This window comes from Camarhynchus parvulus, chromosome 3 (genome assembly GCF_901933205.1).
Source record: "Camarhynchus parvulus chromosome 3, STF_HiC, whole genome shotgun sequence".
NCBI lineage: Eukaryota > Metazoa > Chordata > Aves > Passeriformes > Thraupidae > Camarhynchus > Camarhynchus parvulus.
In genome coordinates, this window is record NC_044573.1 from 13,533,778 (window position 1) to 13,557,755 (window position 23,978).

Consider the following 23,978-nt stretch of genomic DNA (forward strand, 5'->3'; position numbering starts at 1 on the left):
CTGGCACCATCCTCTTGGCACCTGCCTGTGAGGTGTTTGTATGTACTGGCGAGATCCCCGCTCAGTCTTCTCCTCTCCAGACTAAGCAGGCCCAGCCTCCTCAGCCTCTCCTCAGGAGAGGTGCCCCAGTCCCGTCATCGCCTCTGCCGCCCTCCGCTGGAGCCTCTCCAGGAGCTCCTTGCCTTTCCTGCTCTGAGGAGTCCAGAACTGGACACAGCGCTGCGAAAGGAGCTGAGTAAAAAAGCGGGATGAGCTCCCTCCGCCTCCTGCCGCTGCTTTTCCCGATTCACCCCGGGAAATGCATCCAGGGCGCCGGACGGGGATGTGCGCCCGGCGTGCGCATGCGCGGAGCGCCCGGGCCGAACGGAGCCGAGCCGAGCCGGGCCGAGCCGAGCCGAGCCGAGCCGAGCCGATGCTGCCGTGCCTGCGTCCCCGCGGATGCACAACCGCGTTTGCCACGGTATGTCAGTGTCTCTTAAGCAGCCAAGACTCAGCAACTCCATGGGATGAGGTTTGTAAAAAGGACCCTGGTTGATGGCCTTGATTTGCAGCTCCGTGAGGGGATTTCCACTAACCTTGGGCCAGGAGCAATTAAGTCCTTGCCAATCCCCTATACAGGACAGTTCGTTTGTGTTTGATGTTTTAAAACGATCCTGTAGGGAATCCAGACTCACACACTTAGAGAGGTTACTCTATCCATTTCCCCACGCCCCCTCCCCAACAAAACAAGAAAACTCCACCTCAACACAAAACAAAACAAAAAAACACCCCCCAAAAAACAAAACAAAACCAACAAAAAAAAAAAAAAAAAAAAAAACACCCCAAAACCAAAAACCAACCAAAAAAAAAAAAAACCAAAAAACAACCAACCAACCAACCAACCAAAAAAAAACAGAAAAAGGAGGCTGAAGATCAGGGTTTACTGAGAACAATTCAGGCCAAGATGTTTTTCACAAGTGGGTGGTTCCATAGGATTCAGTGTGGGTGGTGATCTGGGGGAGGGTTCTTCACTTGCAAGAGAGTTTTTCGATATGGTCTGTACTGCAGCCACTGCATGGTGGCTGAAAGGCTCCCTTGGGAGCTGCCTGAACAGCAGTAATCCCTGCCTAGGTGGTGTGGGATTGTAATGCACAACACCAGGGGGCTGTTGAGCCTGGTCTTTTTATGGGAAGGACAGGGGTGCACGTGCTAGGACAGGAAGAACATCACCCCAGTTCTACTATTGATCTCAGAAGTGCTGATGTCTCTACACCTCGCATGTGACACAGATTGTCCTCTTTTTAGTGCATGAACAAGCTTCATCCACGTTTTTCTTTTTTTTGTTTGATGTAAAATACTTCTTTCTCCTTAGTGCATTCAGTTCCAAGGACTGGCAAGGCATTTGCTTTTGAAGTAACACCGCGTGAATGTGCTAAGGTGGAAGTGAATCTCTGCTTGCCTTGACAGCCAGGACAGCTCAATCCAGGATTTTGAGCAAAAAAAAAAAAAAAAAGAATCGTTCTTTTGGCTCCAGACTTTGAGGTAACAGCTCTCTGAAGACAGGCTTCTTCCAAACCTGGTAAAAATTTGGTGCTTTTGGAAATGTTCTGAGTTCTGTATCAGCTTTCTGGGTTCTGCTCTTTGGTCAAATAAAATGTTGGTTGTCAGTCCCCATTTGACAGTTTTCACAAGGCCCTGTAAGCGATACAGCTTTCAGTGCTGGTCTTTCTGTGGACTCTGGGTGTTGATGGGTCAGCAGGGAGACCAAACTCGATGGTCTGTGCCTGCAGACCTGAACTTGTAGCTGCCATGAGGGCAGCTCAGGACATTCCCCTCCTGGCAGCATGGGATTGTTTCTAAAATGTCCAGTATTGATTTGGTCTCTGAAGTTTCCCTTTGCTATTGAAAACCACCAGTTTTCTTCTGCCAGTTTGGCCCCACTGACTTATTCCTGCTGTTTTTTAACTCAGCATGTGAGGTGAGCGTTCAGGGAAGCAGCCTGTCCTTCTGCCCAAGCTATCTGAGCCCACATCACTTCTCCAGCCTCAGCAAAGACACTGGATTTGCCAAGCCTCAACTTGTCACTGCCACCTGAGCCCTGGAAGAGCTCAGAGAGATCCTCAGGGTCCCTGGTTGTGCCTGGATTGGTGCTGGTGGGTGAAGTGAGCAACTACCCGGGGTGGGAGGAACGCTTGCAGCCAGATTCAGGATGGGTTTGGTCACCCCAGGGCTGGGGGAACGTGGGGGTGGATGTGATCTAGGCTTATCTGAGATGAGGGGGGCATCCCTGAAGGACTGGAGGGTGGGCACATGGTGTGACAACAGGAATCCTGTTGGAGCTGTTAGAAGAGGGAGGAGGTGATCTCAGTCTGTGCTGTTCTTGCAGAGGCGGAGCAGCAGCACGGAGCAGCAGGTGAGCCTGGCAGGGCTGCCTGCAGCTTGGGACGGCACTCTCATGGTCCCCAGGAGTGGCCTCCAGCCTGCAGCTGGCACCTCCTACAGATACAAACTGCAGTGCCTGTGGTAAGGGCTCTGCTCCCTGTGAGGGCCTTCTGTGGGCTGCCTGAGGGGTGTCCTCATGCCCTGCTCGCTGTGTCTGCAGGAGCCAGGTGAGGCAGATCGCCAGGGAGAGGGACAAGGCGAGGCTCAGTTTGGAGAAGGCGGAGAGACACTGCCTACAGCTGGGCAGGAAGCTGGATGAGCAGTACATCACTCTTGAGCACACCCAGAGCAAGCTCAGGTAGGAGGGGTTCTTTTGGTGGGGTGGAGAAAATGTGCTCACACATCCCTTTTGAATCTCCCCCTTGTTTTGCCAATGTGTCAGTGGCAGGAAAGTCCTTGAAGACCCCTCTCCACCCCTATGATCTCAGCATCCTTCCAACAAAGCTCTCATCCCCTGCTTGTGGCCATCCAGGAACGCGCTCTGTCTGTCCCAACCATGTTGCTTTTTCCCCCAGGAATTTTCAGGCAGAAATAGAGGCAAAAGAGCTGCTTTTGCAGCAAGCAGTGAGTCACCAGGCAAAGCTGGAGGCTGCTACACAGCTCCTCCAGGGCAAAGAGGCCAACCTGCAAGGGAGACTGAACCATGTGATGAATGTAAGTACAACTGCCTTGGATGAAACACCTTCGCTCTTTCAGAGGTGGCAAAGCAGAGGTGGTGACAAATATAGATGGTTCACTTTGCTCTTGTTGGGAAGAACAGGAATTTTATGGAGAAGAATCATCAGCCACATCCATACAGTTGTATTAAATACAGAACTTGTTACCTTGCCATGCCATTACTAAACCGCTGTGTTGTCTGTTGGCAGTGGTTTGGCCCTTGGTAAGATCTGAAAACACAATGGCCAAAGCTAAAATTGTGCCGGGGCCATGTCAAAGGCAGAGATGATGGTGTCTGCATGCCTGGGATGCAGATACCCCAATTCTGGTGAGTGTAGAAGTACAGGTGGAGATAGCTCAGGACTTGCTGCCTTTGTTAACTGTGAGGGAAACCACAATTTTGGGGAGCAGAGGTGGAGCTGATCCTGTGGAGCTGTCTAGCTCTTACTGTGCAAAACCCACTCCTGTCCTTTGGAGGGATGAGCCCATGTATCAGCAATGTGCTGTCCTGTCGTGGTTTAGGAATGATGCTCCCCAATTTAGTTCTCCTACCAAGACTCCCCAAACCACACTGCTGCTTGCTCACTCCCTCTCCCCACTTTTCAGTGGCTGGAGAGGAGAATGGGGGGCACAAAGGCAAAGACCATGGCTTGAGATAAGAACAATTTACTGGAAACAGCAGTGAAATAAGAAACAACCAGTGACAGCAACAGTTCTTAACAAAAGTGTACAAAAGAGAGGGTGATTTGCAAATGCTCATTGCAGAGCAGCCAGGTTTTCTCTGGAAGGTATCTCCTCCCTGGAACTGAGAGAGAGTGCCTTCCCTCTGTCCCCAATGAATGAGGTGGTTCAGAATAACATCTAGGCCTTAGCCACATCTCCTCCTGGTTACTGCAAAAATCTGTCCTGGCTAAAACCAGGCCATGTCCAGGGTCTCCTGGGAGCTGTGTTTGGCCTGCTGATATGCCAGTTGTTGTACAGCTCCCTGCTGAGCACCTGTGGCTGATAAACCCATGCTGCCATGTCAGGACCCACTGCATCAGGGAAATCTCCATTTTATGTGCAGGAGAACACACAGCTACAAAACAAGGTCACAGAGATGGCTGAGAAACTGTCAGCCTCTGAGGAAATGGTGTTGGAGCTACAAAAAGAACTCAACCACATTGTGAAGGATAAGGTAACCTTTCCCTATTGCAGTCAAATAAGAACCTTTCAGGAATTCATAAAAAAATTGATCTTGCTTATTTTTTGTCAGTTGCTATGGTCTCCCCCCTGTGTGAGCTCTCCTGTGCTTTAATGACAACCTAGAAGCTGGGGAAAAAAAAAGGTGTGAGGAAAGTTTCCAGTTGTAGAGAATTCTGCAAATCTGCAGTCTTCAAGGGAAAACTTAAAGAGTTCAGTTTCCAGAAAAGTTTTATTTTTCCCTAGTATTGAAGTAAAGGGTTTGTTTTAGTATCTTCCACTCCTAAAATGAATCTGGGGAAAGTGAGTCTGTTAGCCAGGAAAGCCTGCCTTTGGTGTCTCACATGTGGGGAAAATTGTTTTCCCTCCTTTTTCTGACCCATCCCACAGGTGATGGGCCCCTTAGAGAGCCTTCTGTTGAATGTATGGGTGTGCCTGGTGACCCCAGGGATTTAGCAGAGCTTTTGACTCACCATTTGGAGCTGGTTTTCCTGACGAGAAGTGTTCCTTTGTGCAGCTGGAGCAGGGGGAACCCCACAGCCCAGAATTCCTGAAGCAGAGTGAGCGCTTTGCCGAAATTGTCCTGGAGTACGAGCGGCAGTGCCAGGTACGTGTGGGCAGCACTGCCGGTGTCACAGCGCTGCTCTCTGCAGCACATCTCGGGGCCACTTGGGCCTGAGGCAGTGGAAGGAGGCAGACCTGATCTTAGGGCAGAGGGATGCCTTGCTCAGAGTGCTGTCTCCTCACTCCTGAAGACCTCCATGGGTTGTTTGCCTTGCAAGGATTTTGGCAGGAGAGAGCAGGGGTGGATCGTAAATGCCTTCCTGCTTGTAGCCATGGACTATTTCGTTAGGGAACCATGTACCTCTCTTGTTAAGGACAGACTCTGAGCTCTCTTGGATTTCTTCTTGAGCACAAGGGGAAAGCTGTTCTTCTAATTTGGAAACCATATTAACAGCTAAAGTCTTCTGTCTTTTTGTTTTTCCCTTCCTTTTTGCCCCCGCTTTAAAAAAAACCCTAAAAATCTTGTTGCTGCTGAACTCTGCTAGAGAGTCAAGGTAAGCCAGTCCAGATATCTGGTGTGTGTGTGTGGTCCAAGAATTGGTGCTGTGTGTATTGTAACTCCTGCAGGGTGCTGTGCTCCTTCCCAGACCTTGAGGCTGTCTGAGGCATGAGCACAAGCTCTGTTTCCATTCTCCCATTTTTAACGTGTGTCTCTTGCATTTTTAACTTGTGTATCTTTAACTTGTGCTGGGTGCTCTGTTCTTTGAGTCCTGTGCTTGTCACATTGCCTGTTTGTTCCCAGGTGCTGTGTATGGCTGGGGAGCACCCCTGAGCAGGGACAGGGACAGTCACATCCCCCCAGCAAGGGCTGAAATGCAGCTTTCTGCAAAGCCATTCTGTGGATGCATCAGGCAGCCCTTCTCCAAGCTGTAATTAAAGGCAAACATTCTGAAGCACTATCCAGTGCAGCATTGCTCCAGGTGGCACCAGAGGGCTGAATATGCTCAGGGCTGCAATTTTTCCTCTCGTTGAGCAGCCCCAGAGTTGTCCATGAGAATGCTGATGGATGGAAAGGTTTGACCTTCAGGCTTCACGTGCCCCCGTGAAGGCACCCACTGGGGTTTATCCTTTACCCTCTTTGAATGCTCTCAGCCCCCCTTTCCTGTTTAGAATGGAGATGAAACAAACTGGGTTTGCATTTGTCTGCATCTGCTCAGTAATATTTGTTACCTGGAAGTGTCCTAGTTCATAGTCTCTCGCAGCACATCAGTTTCCTGGAGGGCAGGATATGGGATGGAATTGGATGTCTGCTCAAAGTGAACAGTCCAGAAGAAGGCAGGATGCCTTGTATGCTGTTGCTTCCAGTACAGGATAGAGGATGTGAAGTGAAGCAAGCAGCTGCCCATCTCCAGACCCCTCCATGGAAGTGGCTCATTGCACTGCTGTGGTGGCTCATTAATTGGTGTTCAGCTCTGGGACTCCTTGCTGATGGAGATGGAATAAACTCCTATGCTGGCCTTGGGGTGTCTCTGGCACCAGGAGACCAGCAGGACCTGCCTCATACTGTGCTTCACATGGGACCAGCACCTTCTTCCCTTGTTTTATTCCTTCTGCAACCTGGAAAAGTTCCTCCCAGAGGCCTGTGGGCTTTGCTTCCCTGTGAATCCTGCTGGTTGCCTTCTCTGCATAGAGTGGTGCTTGTTGGCCAGCCCGTGTGCCCACAAGAGAGTCTTGAGGGTGTAAACACAAACCCCTGGGCTTGTGCTGAGATCATGTGTTTCTTTGTGTTGGATTCTACCAGTGGTTATTTAGGTCAGGAGGGTGTCAGGAGGCCCAGCCCCCTGAGGTGTTGGCAAACCCCTGGTTTTGTGCGCTGTCGTGCTTTACAGGGTGTAGTGATGGTGATCTTGGAAATCTGGGGTTATATTTCTTCTTTGGCTGCTCCACATTCTCTAATGTGTTCCTTTGTTTGGGAAGGCTGTGCTGGGGCTGGGGGAGGCCCTGCCAGGAGCTTTGGAGGAGCTTTGTCCTGTGTCCTGAGCAGTGTTTTTTCCAGGTGCTGCACGAGCAGAACGGAGCGCTGCGGAGGGAGCTGCAGGGGCTGCGCCTCCAGCTGCAGGAGAGCAGGGCTGAGGGAGGGCTGCCAGCAGCAGGTAACGTGCAGGAGGGCTCAGTGCCCATCCTCTCAGCAATGACAAAGTTCCCTCTGCATCCAAGTCTGCATGGGAGTGTGGGGAGGCTTGTTGTGCCTGAACCACTGCCAGTTCTGGTACTGGGTAGCCACGGGAGGGAAGAAGAAGAGGATGGGTGGTGGGGAGGGGGGAGATGGAGGAGAGGAAGGTTTTCCAACTTGAGAGCTGCTGATGGAACCTGTGAACTAGACAGCTATGGGTGAACTGGCAGATTCTCAGTGTTGAAGATGCTGAGGAAACAGTGCAATAAAGAGGAAGTAGCCCCAAACTGTGGGTTGGAAAATTCAAGTTGAGCATTAGATAAAAGCTCCTAGCCAAGAGGAGCCCTGGGACTAGTTGCCAGATAGATGAGGAATGTTCATCTTTTGGGATTGTATGCAACCCTCCAAACCCCTTCTGGACTGGATGAAGCTGCAGCCATCCTGATCAGTCCTGTCTTGTAGGCCTCCCCTCACAGGGCTCCTCTCTGCCATCACACCCCTCACCAAGCCTTCTTCTGTGTTTCCAGAAATGTCACTCCCCGTGGAGCAGCTCCAAGAGCAGCTGCAGGACCTGAAGGTGCAGCTGGAAACCAAGGTGAGTGGGGTGGGGGGAGATGTCCTGACTGCTTGGTAAGCACAGCTGCTACAGTGTGACTGGTGAGACATCTGCTCCAGTAGGGTTGCTGGAGAGAGAGTTCAGGCTGGGGATCAGGGTGGTGCCTCATCACTCTGTGGGGTTATTTCCTGTGCTTCTCCAGCTTGTCTTGGCTGGTAGGAGGGCTTGGAGCCTTTGCCTCACGGCTGGCAAAAAATCACTGTCAACTTGTGAAATGTTTGTGTGGGTCTTGTGAGGAACCAGAGATCACTCAGTGTTTTTGTCACAGTAAAACCAGGGACAGGACCAAGAGGAGAAGCAGCCAGGTGTCTCCTGATGGTAGGGGCTGTATCAGAGCATTGTCACCCTTGGCTTGCAGCACATTTCTAACCCGCTTGCTGTGAGGTGACAGTGTGATCCCAGCCTCCTCTTCAGACAGCTGTGAATGCTCATGGGAGAGGCCTCAGTTTCCACATTTACTCCTTTTGCTGCTGAGCTGAGAGGTCAGTGATGCTTGCTGGATTTTGTGTTGCAGCACTGCAAGAGAAAATCCTAAACTGCCCTGCAGATGACAGAACAGTTCGAGGAGCACAAAGCTGCCTACAGATCTTCTGCCTGCTTTATAGTCCTGCCTTTGTGCATATCAAATCCTGGAGCTTCTGGTGTTCACAGGGGAGTTGTGGGGAGCAGCAGCTTCTCACCAGCACATCCTGACAAGGAACCACTCTGCAGTGGAGGAGGGATAAGGAGCAGTGGCAGATGATGCCCTGGCCTCTCCTTCTCCTCTCTGGGGCTCCTTGCAAGCAAGGAGAATGGGCAGAACTGTGCTGCCTGCTGGCAGCAGCCTGAAAGAAAAAGAATTGAGACCCACTGGATTCTGCTTGTTAGACACTGCTGCATGAGACTGATTGTTCAGCAGGGACCAGAACTGCCTGAAGAGAGTCCTCTGTGGAGTGGGACCAATAGATCAAACTGAATTGGAGCTATTGGAGGAGAGGAAAGCTCTCAGGAACATGGTGCTAATATCCCAATCCTATCTCCTTCCAACAGATAAACTGTTATGAGGATGAAATAGAATTAATGTGGAAAAACTTCCAGAGGGAGAGGAAGGACAGTGAGGAAAGTTTCAAGGCTGAGATGTGCAAGATAGAGTGCCAGAAAAGAGATCTTGAAGAAACAGTTGCAAAGTACTGGGCTATAGTTAATGGGCTGAAAGAGCAAAAATGGGAGCCTGGAGCTGGAGAAGAGGTTTGAGATGGAGCAGGCCAGGGTGACAGCAGCACACTGAAGACATTTGCCATCCAGAGCAGCAGCTGGACCAGGACAGAGAAGAAATAAAGACGCAGCACAGGGACAGACTGAGCCTGAGGTCTGGCACTGTTCTCTTTCTGGGGCTAAGGAGGAGATTAGGGGTGCATCTCCTGCTCATACCAGAGTAGGCTGGGCTGTTTTTTCACAGGGTTGGAGAGCTGCTTTGATTTGGAAGAAAATCTAGGCAGAATTGCAGGGCTGCAGTTGTTTGAAGTGAGACATCTATCTCCCCTTACATGAGTGCTTTTATTTCAAGATTCCAAGTTTCCCTGCATGTTCTACAAGGCTGTATTAGAGGCAGTGCCCAGCAAAGACTGTATCTTAAAATAGTGAGAGATATAAAAGAGCTTTAATTAGTGTTCTTTTATTACCTCTTTCTTGATGCTTCAGCAAACCTGCCTCTACTTGCTAGATGATCACAATTTGCTATCTTAAAAGCAGTAAAAAATGTCTTCCATTTCTTCATATAGGTGAAAGAGACTGGTTTGTAAAAGAAAGAGGTTGTCACTGAATAACTGTTTATGTTCCCTTCCTCCTGCCTCTGCCCTGCTGTGTCTCACTTTAGGATCAGTGTTTCCCCTTGGCAATATGCCAGCAGGGGATTTTGCTAGGTCATTATCACTGTTTTAGGGCTGAGATGTGGGGTAGGTGAGGGAGAAGGGAGGTGATTTGGCTGAAGTCTGTGGCAGACCAGGGAAACAAACCCAAATAACAGGAACACAAGGTATTTAAGCTGTTTTATCTCTGGTATGGCAGATGGACTGACTGCAGTGGGGAGCTTTCAGAGTTGCTGGAAAAGATGGGATTGGCTGTGTGTCTTTGAGAAGTGCAAACGGTGTGGGAACTTTCTGTGAAGTTTAACAAATTGCCTTAACCAAATTTGCAACATAGAAAACCCTTTGTATTGCATCTCCAGCAAATGTACACTCAGAGGCTGGCTGAGCATTTCAAACTGTGATATCAAACCCAGGTCAGCAAAATGGTTTTTGTCTTTAGGAAAGATGCAGAGGCTGAGCACAACCAAGAGCTGTCATGGAGTGAATGCCAGCATGAGGACAGCTGTAAGGCTTCATTGCAGCAGCATTGGTGTGAGAGGAGGTGATTTCCCAATGATAAAGCTCCAAGGTGAGGCCTTCAAGAGCAGGGCATCCATGAGAGGCAGCAGTGGGAGCAGAAGAAAAAAGACCAAGTGTCTGTGGAAGCAGAGGCAGCTCAAGCTGTAAAGAAAGGTTAATGATGAACAAGCCAAGATGTTTGAAATGCTGGCTGTTGGGTATGGAAAGATTAAAAAGGCACCAGGATGAAATGGGAGTAATGCAGAGACAGTGAAGCTGAGGGCTCTGCTGTTGGAAGGGACAAGGTGTCTGGAGAGCTGTCCTCTGGGGGAAAATGAGCTGATCCCCTAAGACTCAGGTGAGCAGATAGACCAAAATCTTCTGTTGCAACTTCAGCACTGAAGGAACAGAAAAGAAATGAGCAATTGTATGATGGACACACCAGTGCAAACAGTGCAGATGTTTGTTGTAACAAATGGTCTGCTCAATCTAGAAGCTGGAGGCAAAGTGGAAAGCATTTGTAAGGGAGAAATGGAATCTTGATAGACAAGGGGATGTGCTTGGGAAGGAGGCAGAGTTAAATGCCTTCAAAGAGCAGACATCTCAGAACATAGACCTGACCTGCAGGGCAAGAAGAGAAGGAAAAAAGCTCTGGGAGACAGTGGTATAACAGCATAGGAGGAAACCTGGCATTCAGGCTGTCAATACAGAGCTGAAGAGGAACAGGTTGAAACTGAGCTGATGCAGCTCAAATATGGCATGCAGTACTTGGAAAATGACCCCAGAGCTCAAGAGAGTGTCAGGTTTGAGTGCAAAGGTAGTTTGAAGATCTAACATGCTGCTGCAAAGAAAAAGCAGATGCCTTCTGAGACACAAGGCTGCTGAACACTGTAACAGCAGCTGTGTTCTCTTGTGTGTTCCAGCAGCAGCTTTGTTCTGCTGCTGTCATGAAGTGGACTATGAACTAGGATACTTCCAATTAATAAATATGACTGAGCACATGTAGACATAGCTATATTATGCCTTTTACTGACTGTGGGAGTGTGGTCAGGGAGCTGGGATGTGCTCCTGTGGCTGTGGCTGACTGCACACTCATCTCCTCTGCCTTGGACATGGATGCTGGAGATGCCACAGGAAGCACAGCATGTGAATCCAATGTCAAATTCCCAAAAGCAGCTGCACTGAGATGAGCAAACACCACATAGCCCATGGACTGGTCCTTGTGCTTCAAGAAGAGAGGAAAAACTTCCTCGCACAGCTCCTCTGTGTGCCACAGGCACTGCCACAAACTGCAGTGCTGTCCTCCCTGCCAGGATGGATGGTCTGTTATCCTGCACCTTCCCTTGAGGAATTTGGGTCCTGTATGGCTCTGGTGTTTAGCAGCAGTTGTTGGATAGGACTGTCCAACACAGGACTAAGCTTCATTCCCACAAGTGCCAGTATTCATGGCCTCTTGGGAGACTGGGAGTACCAGCAGAAGATAATGAGGCCCCCTTGGATTTGGGGTCCCAGCTTTGTGTCCAGCACTGTGAAATCACAGAGGCCTCACAAACAAGCTGATTTCTCCAGAGCTGACTTTATTGCAGTTGAGGGGTTGGCTTCGCCACCTGTCACCCTGTAGTGAAGTCTTGGTGTGTCTGGATGAGTCAAATCACTTTGTATCCACAGGACTGCCAAATAATTTTAGCCATCTGGAAGCCACATAAATTCAGTCTGATGCTCTTTGTCCTTATTCCCCTTTATTTCCCTTCCCTTGAAGACCTGCTCCTTCTCTACTCTTGTCTCTTGATTGTCCCCACATGTTTTGCCTGAGTTATGGGAAGGTTTTTTCTCCGTTTTCCTTAGTCCTTAGCTGTCATTGGAAACCAAATTGGAAAAGATCAGGGAGCCAGCACAGAATGCCAGCCCCCAAATGGGGCTTGTGCATGGTTTTCTCACTCTGCTGTCTCTCCCTGCACAGGAGACCTGTGCTGGCTGCTGGAGAACAGCTTGCTGAAGGGCTATCATGGGATGGATTTCCTCCTTTGGAAGCTTTAGATAGGTACTGGGGTCACCCACTAAGCCATAAATCTGGGGAGACAGGTTTCTGGTGTGGATGATCCCAGTCTGCTAAACTGTCCCTCCCATTGTTCTTCATTCCTTGGTTTTTAGGCCTCTGAGAGCTTTGTAGGACTTCGGGCTGAGCTAAGTCACCTGCTGGGGCAGAGGCACCTGACTCACTCCTGCATCAGTTCAGGGCCATATCTGTTTTGGCTTGGCTGTGCTTCCTCTTGCAGGCCAAAACCAGATGTGGGACTACCCAAAGCAGGTACCCCTCCTCTGAGGAGCTGTGCCTAGCTGCTCTCTGGTCTGAAGCTGATCCTATCCCTCTTCCCAGCAGGAAGAACAGGAGTGAGTTGGGTAGAGAGAAGTTGGAGGAGCTGGTTGAAATAGCAGAGTTAACAGCATTGGTAAGAAGCCATTAACCCCAACTGCCAGGCTCTTGGATTTAGAAGGGCAAAAACTGCACACATTCATAGAGAAGAGCAAAAATGTTTGTTTCAAACATTCAAATCCAGTCTTCCTTTGAAGAACCAGCTTTGTCTTATAACTTGTAAAGCAGTGAAAACTTGTGTGACATTGAAAGTCTTACAGAAGGGGGAAGTCTTTAATGACTTAATGATTTTCACTACTTTCACTCTTTCTCCCTGAGCTTTCTCTTACTCCCAGTCTCACACCCACATGGCTCAGTCGGTTTTTGTTGCCTGTGTTGCCACCCCAAGTCTCCTGTGCATGATTTGTTGTTTCTTTTCTCCACCTTTTCCAGAGTGATGAGGGCAAGGAGGGGCTCTCTCACCAGGATGTCAAGAGGCCTCAGCTGGGCTGTGAGCCCCCTGAGCACAAGGCTGGTGACAGTGCTGGCCCTGGCACTGCCCAGCTGCACAGCCAGAGCCTTCTGGAGGCTGAGTGGCTACAAGGAGCAGAGATTGCTGCCAGGCTGGAGCACCACCAGAGGCATGCAGCATGCTGGATGGAGATGGAGCTGCTCCAACAGCAGCTCCGGGCCTCGCAGGAAAAGGTGAGTGTCCTTCATTCAGTGGCTGGCTGCTGATGGACTCTGTGATGTTGGTATTGTCCTGCCCGGGGCTGTGCTGGACACTCTCCCCAGAAGGGAGAGTGTTCAACTTTTCAGAAAAAGTTGTCCTTTTCCTCTTTGTGGGGGACAAAGGATTCTCCCTCCTGCTCAGCTATGGCTGAATGCAGTTCAGGTGCAGCTGGGGAGAGCTCCTTGCTTGCTTGTCCCTGTGATACCCCCATGTCCTTGTCCTGTGCAGGCTGGCTGGGCTGAGGGGAGGTGGCTCCCACAGGGGTGTCAGGAGCTGTGGTTCCACATGGCTCAGCTGATGGAGCTGGAGCAGTGGCAGAATTGGATAAGGGTTGGGAAGGGATGACAGCAGCCAGACAGGGCTTGTTGAGGGATGGGAAATGAGGTGGTCAGAGCAGAGCAATGTGGATCACCAGGACAGAGGGAGGAAAGCCAATGTGAGAAACCTTCCAATGTGTTAATATTCCTCTCCTGCCTTCTTCCCTGGGGACTGGCTTTCCAAAGTACAGCTTAGCCATGCCAGTCATCCCAAAGTTGGGCCAGATCTGCTTCCCATTACCAGTTTTGCCCTTTGCTGGTGACAGGAAGCAGAGGACATGTAGCACAGGACATTCAGTACATCACAGCTAGCCTGGGATGTATCCAAGAACTCAAGTCAGCAGCCCCCTCTGTCTCTTGCTCTTGTGGCCTTTGGTCCTGGGACTCCCTCCCAGAGAATCCTTCCGCTCCTCACTACTCAGCAAGGGGAGCATCTCTCAGCAAGGGGGTTCTGTGTCTCCTCCTGCAGCTCTCAGTGCTCTCACTCCCCTGCTTTGCAGGCTGCCCAGTGAGCACCGCTGCCATGGTGCTGCAGCTCTGCTGGGGTGAGGGCTGAGGGCACTGTCTGACCTCTCTTCTCCCCAAAACACAGCGTGGGCCTGTCCTGTTATGGGCTCAAAGCTGTAACCAGCTGTCAACCTTTCTGTGTTACAGCTTTTGGAAGCCAAAGCTAGCCTGAGCCTGGCCCAGGCCCAGCACGCCCTGCAGTTGCAGCAGGCCAAGGCCCAGATAAACAGCATGGTGCCAAAGAAGCAGTTTGAGCAGCTGCAAAACACCCTGAGAGAGGAACAGTGCAAGACTCAGCAGCTCCAGGAAAGCCTCCAGCTGCAGGCTGAGCAGACATGCAGGCAGCTGGTCAGGATCCAGGTAAGCAGGGAATTGCAGGAGCTCAGTCAAGGGTACTGTGAAGGGAACATTGCTGGCCTGGCAGCCTGGAAGGCAGCTGTGATTGAAGCCACCAGAGGTTTGGGTGGAAGATGGTAGATATAAAGAACCCACATGGAAAATGCACTTACCTTCAAATTCAGCTGCAACTTTAATTCTTCATGAATCCTCCAGTCACCAGCCTGCACTCAAACAGGTGGATTGATCTCTAGGGCACTGAGCAATCAGGTGTTGGGGTTTTGTGAGTTTGTCTTCTGGGCAAAGATAGTGCAAATTATAACCTAAGGAATTATAGTGAGCACGCACAAGGAGCCTTTGTCTCTCTCTGAGCTTTCCTGGACATGGCTGGGAAAGAGGAGGCCAATGGCTTATTTTTTATAGAAAAAACTGCTGGAAAATCTGTGCCTTGTCTTAAACTGGTTGAGTGCAGACCTAGGGAAGGTTGTACTGCTCTAGACCTCTGTCCCACTGCTCTTTGTATCCTGCACCTCTGATGGACCCCCCTGCTCTGCCTCAAGGAGCATGAGGGTCCACGAACAGGGCCCTGGGGAAATGTACAGTCAGGGTTGTCAGGAGAGTGCTGGGACAACCCACACACAGACTTTCTTGCCCTCTGCAGGAGGAACATGAGCAGCTGCTGCAGGCAGCTGTGGAGCAGGCAGAGGGGCTGGAGCAGAGTCTGAGGAATGCTGAAGCTGTGCTGGCAGAGAGGGCAGCTCAGCTCAGAGATGCCCAGGTGAGTGTCAGAGGGGCTGGTGCTGTGTCCCTGCCCATCTGGTGCTCCTGCATGGGATGCTGAACCTGAAGCCTCCTGTCCCTGCTGTAGGCCCAGCTCTCCAGGAACAAACTGTTGATTGAAGAGCTCTGTGGAGAGAACAGGAGGTTTGCAATGGCCCTGCAGGCTGCTGAGCTGAAGCAGAAGAGCATGGAGGAGAAGAACCAGCTGTTGGAGGAACAAGCCTCAGCTCTGAAGCAGCTTATTGGAAAAATCACACCAGCATCTCTGAGTGGGTGATGGAACATCTGCAGTGGTGGCCCCTGGTCCTGGCTGGGGCTGGTCAGGTGCAGAATGGGAGATATGGCTGGGTTGGGAAATCAGCCTTGTCCTCTCTGGTCTTGCCAGGATTTTCCTGTGCAGAAAATAGCAGATGGGGAGCCTAGATTCCTTTGAGGAAATTGGACTTGTGGATAGCTGAATTTTCCATCTGAAAGCAGCAGCCTTGGTGCCTTTCCCAGTGGCAGTGTGCTGTTATGTCATGTCTGTCTCAGGGCAGCCAGCTCATAGGATTTTCTTTGGCAGTGTTTGGGGGTGGTGCAGGTGCTCCATCTCTGCAGAAGGCTGATGTTGGAGCCACAGTTACATCTCAAAAGCCAGAAAGGCTTGCAGGACCCTGTGCCTGGCTCACTCCAAGCAGGAAAGCTGAGTTGTGGCATTAAAGAATTTGTAATGTTACAGCACCTCCTGCTCTTCCCAGTCTGCTCTGTATTTCAGTCACCTTCCCCAGCTGCTGCTGAACATTTATTGCCAACAGCTCCTCCTACAGCCCGAGCCTAGGATCCAAAACCAACCAGATTGTTGCCTCTGCAGTGAGCAGGACAGAGCAATGCTGTAATGCCCCAGGCGTTTATCCTGTTCCTGCATTCTTCCCCAGCTGTTTGCTTTTTTAGCTCCAGTCTGAGATGGGAGCTAAGCAAACCTCTAGTCTTACCTAGGGCTGATGAAGGGCTGTGTCTGGGAAAACACTTGCAAAAAGTGTTTTCCCAGACACAGTGCAAGAGCTGAGCAGTTCCATTAGGAAAAGCAACAGGGAAAGCAACTCTTCAGCCTTGTTCTGTTTTTGTGCTAACCAGAATCCTTAAAACCCTCTGCTCCCTTTCCCACTCCAACTAGCACATAGGTCCTGCCAGACCAGTGCTCTGGGATAAGAGATTCTTCACAGGAACAGAGGCACAGGCCAAGCACACTGGGAAAAACCCAGGCCCACGACCCAGACTGCAATGATCATTCACACAGACCTCAGGAAACAACATTTATGGGTCTGTGATGGGGACAAGGCTTCATGTGTAATCCTGGAAAGAACCTTGTGCAGCCTTATCTGACACTTGGAGGAGCAGTTCCACTGAGATACTGCGGGGTCAGGATGGGTTTGGCTGGAGAGCCAGATCACAGTGCTGAATGAGCACCACATTAACCCTTAAAAACCCAAGAGACTGAAGGAGTTCTTTATTTTGCAACCATGGAGTTTTCCTGGCTTCTAGAGCCCAGCCAGTTGGTGTCTTAGATGCACAGTGTGAACAAAGAACCACTCTAAACATAAATGCATTCACAAACCCTGGGTGTAGCTGTGGGGCTTGGATAATGCCCCCCACTATCCTGGGATTCCCAGGATTGCCATATTACCAGCATGCACCCTTTGCTCATGAAGAGCTGTGGTTTTAAGGCATCAAAGGCTGCGAGGAGGAGTGGCAGGGTGCCACTGCAGAAATACTGAGGTCTCTGAAGTCCTGCACACACCAGAGCTCAGTCCCCATCGTGGGCAGGTCACCAAGGAAGGCTGTCCCTCTGTCCTGCACACTTAGGACAGAACGTGCTCCAGGATTCCTTGTCTGATCAACTGCTCACATTTCCAGCGGGGTAAAAAGTGCTGCACAGAAACACAGAAAAACCCTCCTTGAATTTGTTGGATTTGTTGCTGCACACAACCAGCTCTGTTTGTTGTGCTGTACATCCAGTGCCTCATGGTACCAGATCAGGCAGAGCTGCACTCTGGACCATGCAGACAGCACAAGGAGCTGTGTGTGCAGGGACTGGGACATGCTGCAAGGCCAGGGGGATGTCATGGGAGTGAAAGGGAAGGAAGGGAACAGACCACACTCCTGCCACAGGTACCTGGCTGTTCTTCTTCAACAGGATGGTAGTGCCATCATCGATCTCAAACTCCCCATGGTCTCTTAAACACCTCACCTGCAAAGTAAAAACACAGCTCTGTAAGAGTCCAATAAAAACCAACCACCCCCTCCAGGTAAGAGTCCTTGGCATGGGAACATGCTTTCTAGTTAGTCTAGTTAATGTTGCTGCAAAAACCTCCCACTAGATAACTCGCCCCACCACAAACTCCCTGCAGACCAAAAGTGCCATCTCAACATACTTTGTGCTCTCAGCAGAATGAGAAAAATGCTCACAGGCAGAGTAAAACACAGAAACCTGTGAAAGCTTTGGAACTCTGAAAGGTCTTGCTTGATGAACTGACTTGGGATGGGGGTCAAATGCTCGAAAAGAGATAGTCATGGAAATGTTTATTCACGGATAGAAGCCAGAAATCTTCCACTTACTTCAATGTACAGGCTTTTAGGAGGTTTGATGTCCTGTGTGAGGTCCAGCCCCTCCTCTCCTCCTACTGACCTCATGTAGGTAGCCAGAGACTTTTTGTACCGATTGAACCACTCCACCTGTGGGCATGAACAGGGTTGTGCCCACAGACAATGAATACACACAAATAAGTATTTACAGAAAGACATGTTAAATGTCATGTTTATAGTGGGGGGAAGACTACCCTATTTTGATTGTACTAAATAATCCATCAGGAGGGATAAGTGAGAAGGTGGGAAGAGTTTGAAAGGAGTCTGACTCACTTCCTCAGCTGACATGTGGAACTGGATGGTGTTGGGCAGAACGCTGCCATACTCCCACCTCAGTGCTCGGATCCGTAGCAACCGGTCATACCTAGGGGAAGAAACGGGGCAAACCCAACACCTCTGCTAGGTCAGTGCCGGCAACATCCCCAGGCCACAGTGACATCCAGTAATCTAAACTTGTAAAGAGCAGGACGAAGCAGAGCCTTCTCTTTGCGGTGATACCAGCAACGAGCACAAGGAGAACCAGCTCCACAGCTGCCTTGCTGCTCGTGGAAAAGCCACCTGCCCGGCCCGAGAGTCCCGACACCCTGTCCCTGGGGACGCTGTGCCGGCAGGGATGAGCCCAGGAGACTCACAGGTAGGCCAGGAGGCAGCGCTGGTTCCGGAGCAGGCAGCAGTGCCGGAACCGGATGAGGAAAATCAGATCCGTCCGTCCCGCCTTCGCTTCGGACCTGGGGGATGAGGGGAAGGAGAAGGAGGAGTAGGAGCAGAGCTGCGGGCCGGGGAGCGCCGCCCGTGCTGTGCGGGACGCGCCGGGAGCAGCGCCCAACTCACACGTCCGCCTGGTTCCGCTCGTACAGCGCTCGCATCTCCTCCAGCGCCTGCCGCAGCTCCTCCGTCTGCAACAGCGGGCACAGACAGTGAGCGCGGGCCGCCGGCGGGCCCCCCGGTGCTCCCGGGGCTCACCCGGAACTGCGGGAGGTGCTCGCCAGCGGGGCCCGCCCGGTGCTCACCCGGAAGGGCGGGAGGTGCCCGCCGGCGGCGCGGTGCAGCTCCCGCACCAGCTCCATGCCCCGCTCCGCCGCCATCGCGCCCGGCCGCGCGCGCGGGAAACCCGCCCGCTCACCGGCCAATGGCGACAGGGGCGGGGCCGAAGGCAGCCAATGGGACACGAGGGGCGTGGCTTAGTGGCGGGACCACGCCTCCCTTTGTGCCCCGCCCCCGCGGTGAGCTGCGCTGAGCTGCGCCCCTCTCGGCGGCCGCGGTGACACTCTTGGGGTCACGCTGAGAGCGAACTGGAGCGAAAACCAGAATTTCTACCGCACACTCGCCTCTAGCAAGCCTGTTTTCTCACTCCTCTGGGCGGTTCGCGGGCTGCTGCCCCGCGCTGCCTCTGGCAGCCTCCTCCCCATGCTCCCCCACCCCTTCCCAGCGCATTTTCCCCTTTTGACTGCCTTCCAACAGTAAAGGAAGAAAAAGAAAAAAAGAGATGGGTACGTTTGTGGATGGGATGGGAATTTTTTTAGCACTCGAAGCCCTGGATAGAGATTCAATAACCCAGGACCACAGCTTGTCCTTCTCCAGGAACTTCTTTTCTCTGGCCATGTGTATTTTATGGTTACTGACATAAAAAGCGAGCAGCGTTCCCTGTGCAACTGCGGTCCGGACTGGAAGTGTGGGGAGAGCTCGGTGGGGCTCTCACATCCCGGCTGAGATGCCTGGGCGTGGTTCGTGTGCCCGAGCCCCCTCTGCTGCTTCTGCTCGGGACAATGTGGCACCCGCACAGCTGAGCAGGGACCGCGACTGACTCCGGCCAGAGTGTTTTAATGATCCCAGCCACTGCTCTACTTGGGGTTTTAGGCATGGAAATGTCCAGAAATGCTCCAGTCGTCTGCCAGCTGGAGGTGGGCTCCTGGGGGTCTGCCCTCCGAGCCGAGCTGTTTCCTGCCTGCAGGGACCCCTCCCTCCCTCCATCCCTCCATCCCAGAGCTGCGGGGCTGAGGAAGGCGCTGGGAGGTGCAGGAGCCGCACGTCTGGCTCGTCATTCCTCATCGCGTTCTTCTCTGATAATGGCCCATCCGAGCCGGGAGAGATAACAGCAATAAACAGACATCCCCAATGCCAATTGTTCCTGTTGAAAATTGGTTGTTGCCTCTTGCCGAGGGATAGAAACGTAGCTGAGCCTTGATTGAAAAATTCCGGGAAAGCTGCCTTATCTTATTGCTTTGCCAGATTAAAAAAACCTCATACATAAAAATAGACCAAATGAATGAAGAATTTACAAACATCTATATTTTGTGTTAGGAATTGTGTTAAAATTAGGAAAACAGCTGAAGACACTGATTTATACAACTGTGACTATTTCAGGCAATGAAGGTTTACATATCACAGTTTAACAAGATAAAAGATCTCCCACGAAATACATAGATGACAGACAACTCATCTGAATTTGACATAACACAGCATCAAGTACACATGTAATGTGATGAACAGTGCCAGGTCATTCCCCAGTTAGGTAACATACAACCTCTTGAATAAGGCAATTCAAATATAACTCTTAATTCAAATCACAACATACCCAGGCAGCATGCAGGGAAAAGTCATTTATTTTGTATATTGAAATGACACAACTTGCAACATGTTTCCATTTTATGTAGTTAGAGCAACAGGATATAAACCATTCAAATAATATATATATATTTATATATATCTCAAGTCAACAGTTGTCTTTACTGGAATAAAGATTATCTGTTTTTGGTAAAAATAAAACTATTTGAATTCACTAATTAACAAAATGCACAGTGATCAGAAACCCAATTCTTCTCACCATTGTCTTCCCTGGCTCGCTCTGTTTCCCTGTGAGGCAGCAGCTGCAGAGCCCCGGGTTCAGAGAGCCCGGGGGCACAAAGGCTCCCGGGCAGCGCTCCCCGCGGCTGCAGAGTGCCACCCACGGACAGCAGTCCTCCCACCACACCCACCACACCCTATGGCTTGGAAACGGCTTTTCCCACCTCCCTTCCCAATAAAACACGTGCCTGACCTTGGGGGAGTCAAAAGGTGAATCGCTTGTGGAAACACATTCACTGGAACAGGGCTTTTATTTCTTTTTTTGCCCATTAATTCCTCCAGACCTTTATGACCAAGACATTTAAGAAATTGTGAATCTGCTCAGAAGGAAGAAAAATCTGAGCCAAGGATCTCTTTGAAGTGGTGGAGCCTAACAGACGTGGCTGAGGATTTATTTCCACTGCAGCAGACCTGGGGGATCACAGAACATAATGAAGGCTTTCCCTAGTATTGAAAAGTCATTTCAAAAGGGAGAAATGAAGAAGGGAAAGATTTTTATCTACAATAATAATAAAAAAAAAGTCATTCTCAAAGGCTAATCTAGGCAGCTTCTCCATGGTAAAAGGCTATACTTCCCCTGTTTTAAGTGGATACCTGCAGGGATGGATCCTCTTGCTAAAGTGTCCCCTGGTGGCTGGGTGTCCCCTGCCCTGTCCCCACGTGAGGAAGGGGACAGGTCTGGATGCCAGCAGGATTCCCTGTGCCACAGGTTCAGGGCTGCTGGCAGGTGTGTGGAGGGAATGGCTTTGGACTGAAGCCCCACAAAGCCCTGGATGAGGGTTCCCCATGTGCCACAGGGCCTATTAAGGGCTAATAAATAAATCATGCCCATAAATAATGGAGAGGCTAAGATTGGATCCAAATGCCCCAAGCCTGGGGATGGGATTCTCGGGAGATTTCTCTCCTTTGGATAAGCCACACAGCAGCCACAGCAGCAGCAGCAGCAGCCAAGGTCTTCCTGCTGGACGGACAGCTGTCCCAGGCTTCCAACCCCATTGTCAGCCAGAGGAACCATGGGAAAAACCGGATTTTCAGAGTGATTGTTACTGGATCCTGTTTGTCACCTTTGCAGAGTTGTCTCGTGCCTCCCTACTACTCTATTTACTGCTCTAGTAAAAAATCATTGGAATATTTCTTTGCCCTTAAAGATACAAAAAAAAAAATCTTCAAAAGATATGGGGAGAAAGGTCCTTTCACAATGACATTCAGAGCAAAAAGAGAGAAACGACATCTTACAGATCATTAGAGAGCTATCTTTGGCAGAATATTTAAAATAAATTATTTTTACAAATACTTTCTGCAGTCATATATTTATTTTGAATAGTTCACTTTCAGCTATAGGGTTCACTACTCTCTATTGATAGGAAAACACCACAAATATAAAAATATATGAGCTCAGCACAACTTTTAGGCTACCACGACTGTGTCCAATAATTTCAAAAGTTGTAGATCGATACCACAGAAAATATGAAACAGGTTTTCTAGGAGCGTGTGTCGGGTTAGAAGGTCACAGCTCGTGGCTGCTGTAGAACGCGCCAGGGAGGGCGGCTGGCTGGGCGTGGGAAGGAGCTGGAGAAGCCGGGATGCTCGGAGCCAGTCTCTGCCTTCCCGCGGGGAATCGTCTCTCTGGGACCCGCAGGGCTGACACATGTCCTGCTGGGCGCTGGCTGCGGGCTGGGGAGTGACACCGAGCTCCAGATGGGCCCGGCCGTGCCCGGCCCCTGCTGTGCCCCGGCAGGGAGGGAGGGAAAGCGCGGCTGCTCCCGTCCCAAAGCCGCCCCTTCCACCTTAGTGCGGGAAAAGCACCGAGGGAGCCGCAGGGCCAGACCCTGCCCCAGACCGTGTCAGAGCCCAGCAGGACGGGGATGCTGCTGGGACCCCCCAGCCCGAGCCGTGGTGGCCCCAGGAGGGGTCTTGCCTGGTGCCAGTCTCCCCCTGCAGCACCGAGTCCACCAAACATTGAGATTTACATATTTTGCTTTGTTTATACAGCATGTACAGAATATACAGCATCGGACAATTATTTCCCAGTAGACTGGAAGTGTCTCCCAAGATGACCTCTTTTATCAACAAATATATATATAAATTGACAGTAATAAAAGAGTCGTACCAACAAATATTATGGCTTTTCAAATAGTGTAGCTGCATTGTGCCATTGGATTTGTGAGGAACTGTGACAGAGACAGAGAGACTGGGGGGGGCTCCAGCTGCTGAGCCCGGGGGTGACCCTCAGCCTGGGGCACAAGCTGGGGCAGGGCCAGCTCGTGGCGCCAAGCACGGCGCAGGTGGCAGAGGGAAGGTGGAGTTCAATTTATGACCCATGCTCTGGTTTCTGTCTCCAGGCAAACCAGCTCTCCTGCAAACTCTCAGCCCAGCTTTGGAATAATTTGGCTCTGTCCAGCTGGGGTCTGCCTGCCCTGTCCTTGCTGGGGGACCAGGGAGCTGGTTGGGCTATCAGAGATCTCTCCCTCCCTCTCTCTCTCTCTCTTTCTCTCTCTCTGTCAAGGTTTGCACAAGATGTCTGTCTGCCCTCGAGTGCCTCGTGGTTGTGAGGGGGGACACACACAGGGTGATGGGTGACAGGATGGTGGTGGCAGGTGGCTTTGGGTGCGTCAGGAAGGGTGGGCACAGCCTCCTCCTGCCTGCCTGCCCCGTGCTGCTCTGGGGGAGCTGCCCTCAGGCTGCTGAGCTCTTTGAGGCCTGTCAGAGATTGGTGGCTTCAGAGGAGAGCAGGAAAGTGAGAGCCATTCTTTCTGAAGCACATCCTAAGATTCCAGAGGACAACTTGCCTTGGCAGTGCTGTCCTCAGCCACCACCCTGGCATGAGGTGCCCATGAGGAGACTCACCACACGCCTGCTGCCTGCCTTCCCCCATGGGCTGCATCTGGCCACCAGCTGTCCCCACCACGTCTCAGGCCCACTTTGAGCTCCTGCCCTCCTGCATCCCACTGTTCCAGGGGACCCTTGCTGCGAGGAGTGTCCAGCAGCCCTGGGACAGGCTGTGCAGGTAGCTCCCTGCCCGAGTGTCCCTCTGCTCCTGAGAGGGACAGTGGGAGGAGCTGCTCACATGGATTACATCTCTGCCAAGAAAGATGTGCTCCCTTCTGAGATGGTTTCTCTAGAAGGAGGAGCAGCCATTCAAGTGTGCAGAAATGACTTTTGAGAACTGGAGTGGTCGTTCAAGCATCAAGATAATTGGGCCACTTCATTACAGCAGAAAATAAGTGATGGATCTAAATTACCTCTACTGTAGGGGTTTTTAACTAATTCCCATCTCATTTATCTCTCCTTTGGAACATTGTGGCCACTCCTTGCAGGCCTCTCTGGCTGATGCTCCCAGAAGGAAGCCCAGGTGTCTCCTTTGGCTGTGCCCGCAGGATGCTGAGCTGTGAGCAGCCCCTCCCTCAGGGCAGCGATGTGGGGAGCGAGTACCATGGGGAACCCGCTGCCTTTGAGATGGCGAGGTTTCCCAAGGACTGCCTGGCAGTCTGGCTGCTTTTTGATGGGAATATCCCGTGGGTTTGTATTTGGGGTGGGAGGTAGGATGTGGTCTGTCTACTCTGAGTCCTCTTCTCGCTTGGTCAGCAG

At 51.1% G+C, this 23,978-nt stretch overlaps 2 protein-coding genes across 3 annotated transcripts; one reads left to right on the forward strand and one right to left on the reverse strand.

Annotated features, from left to right (window-relative positions):
* The first annotated feature begins 371 nt into the window (after window positions 1-371).
* LOC115902203 (ninein-like protein) lies at window positions 372-15,636 on the forward strand. Of its 2 annotated transcripts, none has more exons than XM_030945544.1 (13): window positions 372-460; window positions 1,352-1,558; window positions 1,950-2,132; window positions 2,366-2,502; window positions 2,582-2,719; window positions 2,937-3,075; window positions 4,145-4,255; window positions 4,778-4,867; window positions 6,821-6,917; window positions 7,465-7,532; window positions 12,705-12,956; window positions 13,956-14,168; window positions 14,806-15,636. In XM_030945544.1, the coding sequence occupies exons 4-13, from the start codon at window positions 2,435-2,437 to the stop codon at window positions 14,983-14,985; spliced, it is 1,356 nt and encodes a 451-aa protein (XP_030801404.1). In that variant the 5' UTR covers window positions 372-460; window positions 1,352-1,558; window positions 1,950-2,132; window positions 2,366-2,434; the 3' UTR covers window positions 14,986-15,636. The 2 variants fall into 2 exon arrangements, with proteins under 2 accessions (XP_030801404.1, XP_030801403.1); XM_030945543.1 differs by having other exon boundaries at window positions 1,352-1,521.
* A 556-nt stretch (window positions 15,637-16,192) lies between these two features.
* GINS1 (GINS complex subunit 1) lies at window positions 16,193-18,684 on the reverse strand. The gene is made up of 7 exons (XM_030945362.1): window positions 18,557-18,684; window positions 18,378-18,442; window positions 18,179-18,274; window positions 17,820-17,910; window positions 17,520-17,636; window positions 17,077-17,151; window positions 16,193-16,831 (listed from the first exon to the last, which is right to left on the reverse strand). Exons 1-7 carry the CDS (start codon window positions 18,629-18,631, stop codon window positions 16,763-16,765), a joined length of 588 nt encoding a protein of 195 aa, XP_030801222.1. The 5' UTR covers window positions 18,632-18,684; the 3' UTR covers window positions 16,193-16,762.
* Between the last annotated feature and the right edge of the window lie 5,294 nt (window positions 18,685-23,978).

What these genes read in the sequence shown, in the direction of transcription:
- LOC115902203 (XM_030945544.1), top strand. Translation starts at nt 2,435, where the DNA reads ATGGTCCCCAGGAGTGGCCTCCAGCCTGCAGCTGGCACCTCCTACAGA. An exon ending in GACTGAACCATGTGATGAAT is followed by an intron (nt 3,076 to 4,144) that starts GTAAGTACAACT and finishes TTTTATGTGCAG; the next exon opens with GAGAACACACAGCTACAAAA. An exon ending in TCCGGGCCTCGCAGGAAAAG is followed by an intron (nt 12,957 to 13,955) that starts GTGAGTGTCCTT and finishes TCTGTGTTACAG; the next exon opens with CTTTTGGAAGCCAAAGCTAG.
- GINS1 (XM_030945362.1), bottom strand. Translation starts at nt 18,631, where the DNA reads ATGGCGGCGGAGCGGGGCATGGAGCTGGTGCGGGAGCTGCACCGCGCC. An exon ending in CGCTGCCTCCTGGCCTACCT is followed by an intron (nt 17,911 to 18,178) that starts GTGAGTCTCCTG and finishes TTCTTCCCCTAG; the next exon opens with GTATGACCGGTTGCTACGGA. An exon ending in CTAAAAGCCTGTACATTGAA is followed by an intron (nt 17,152 to 17,519) that starts GTAAGTGGAAGA and finishes TTTACTTTGCAG; the next exon opens with GTGAGGTGTTTAAGAGACCA.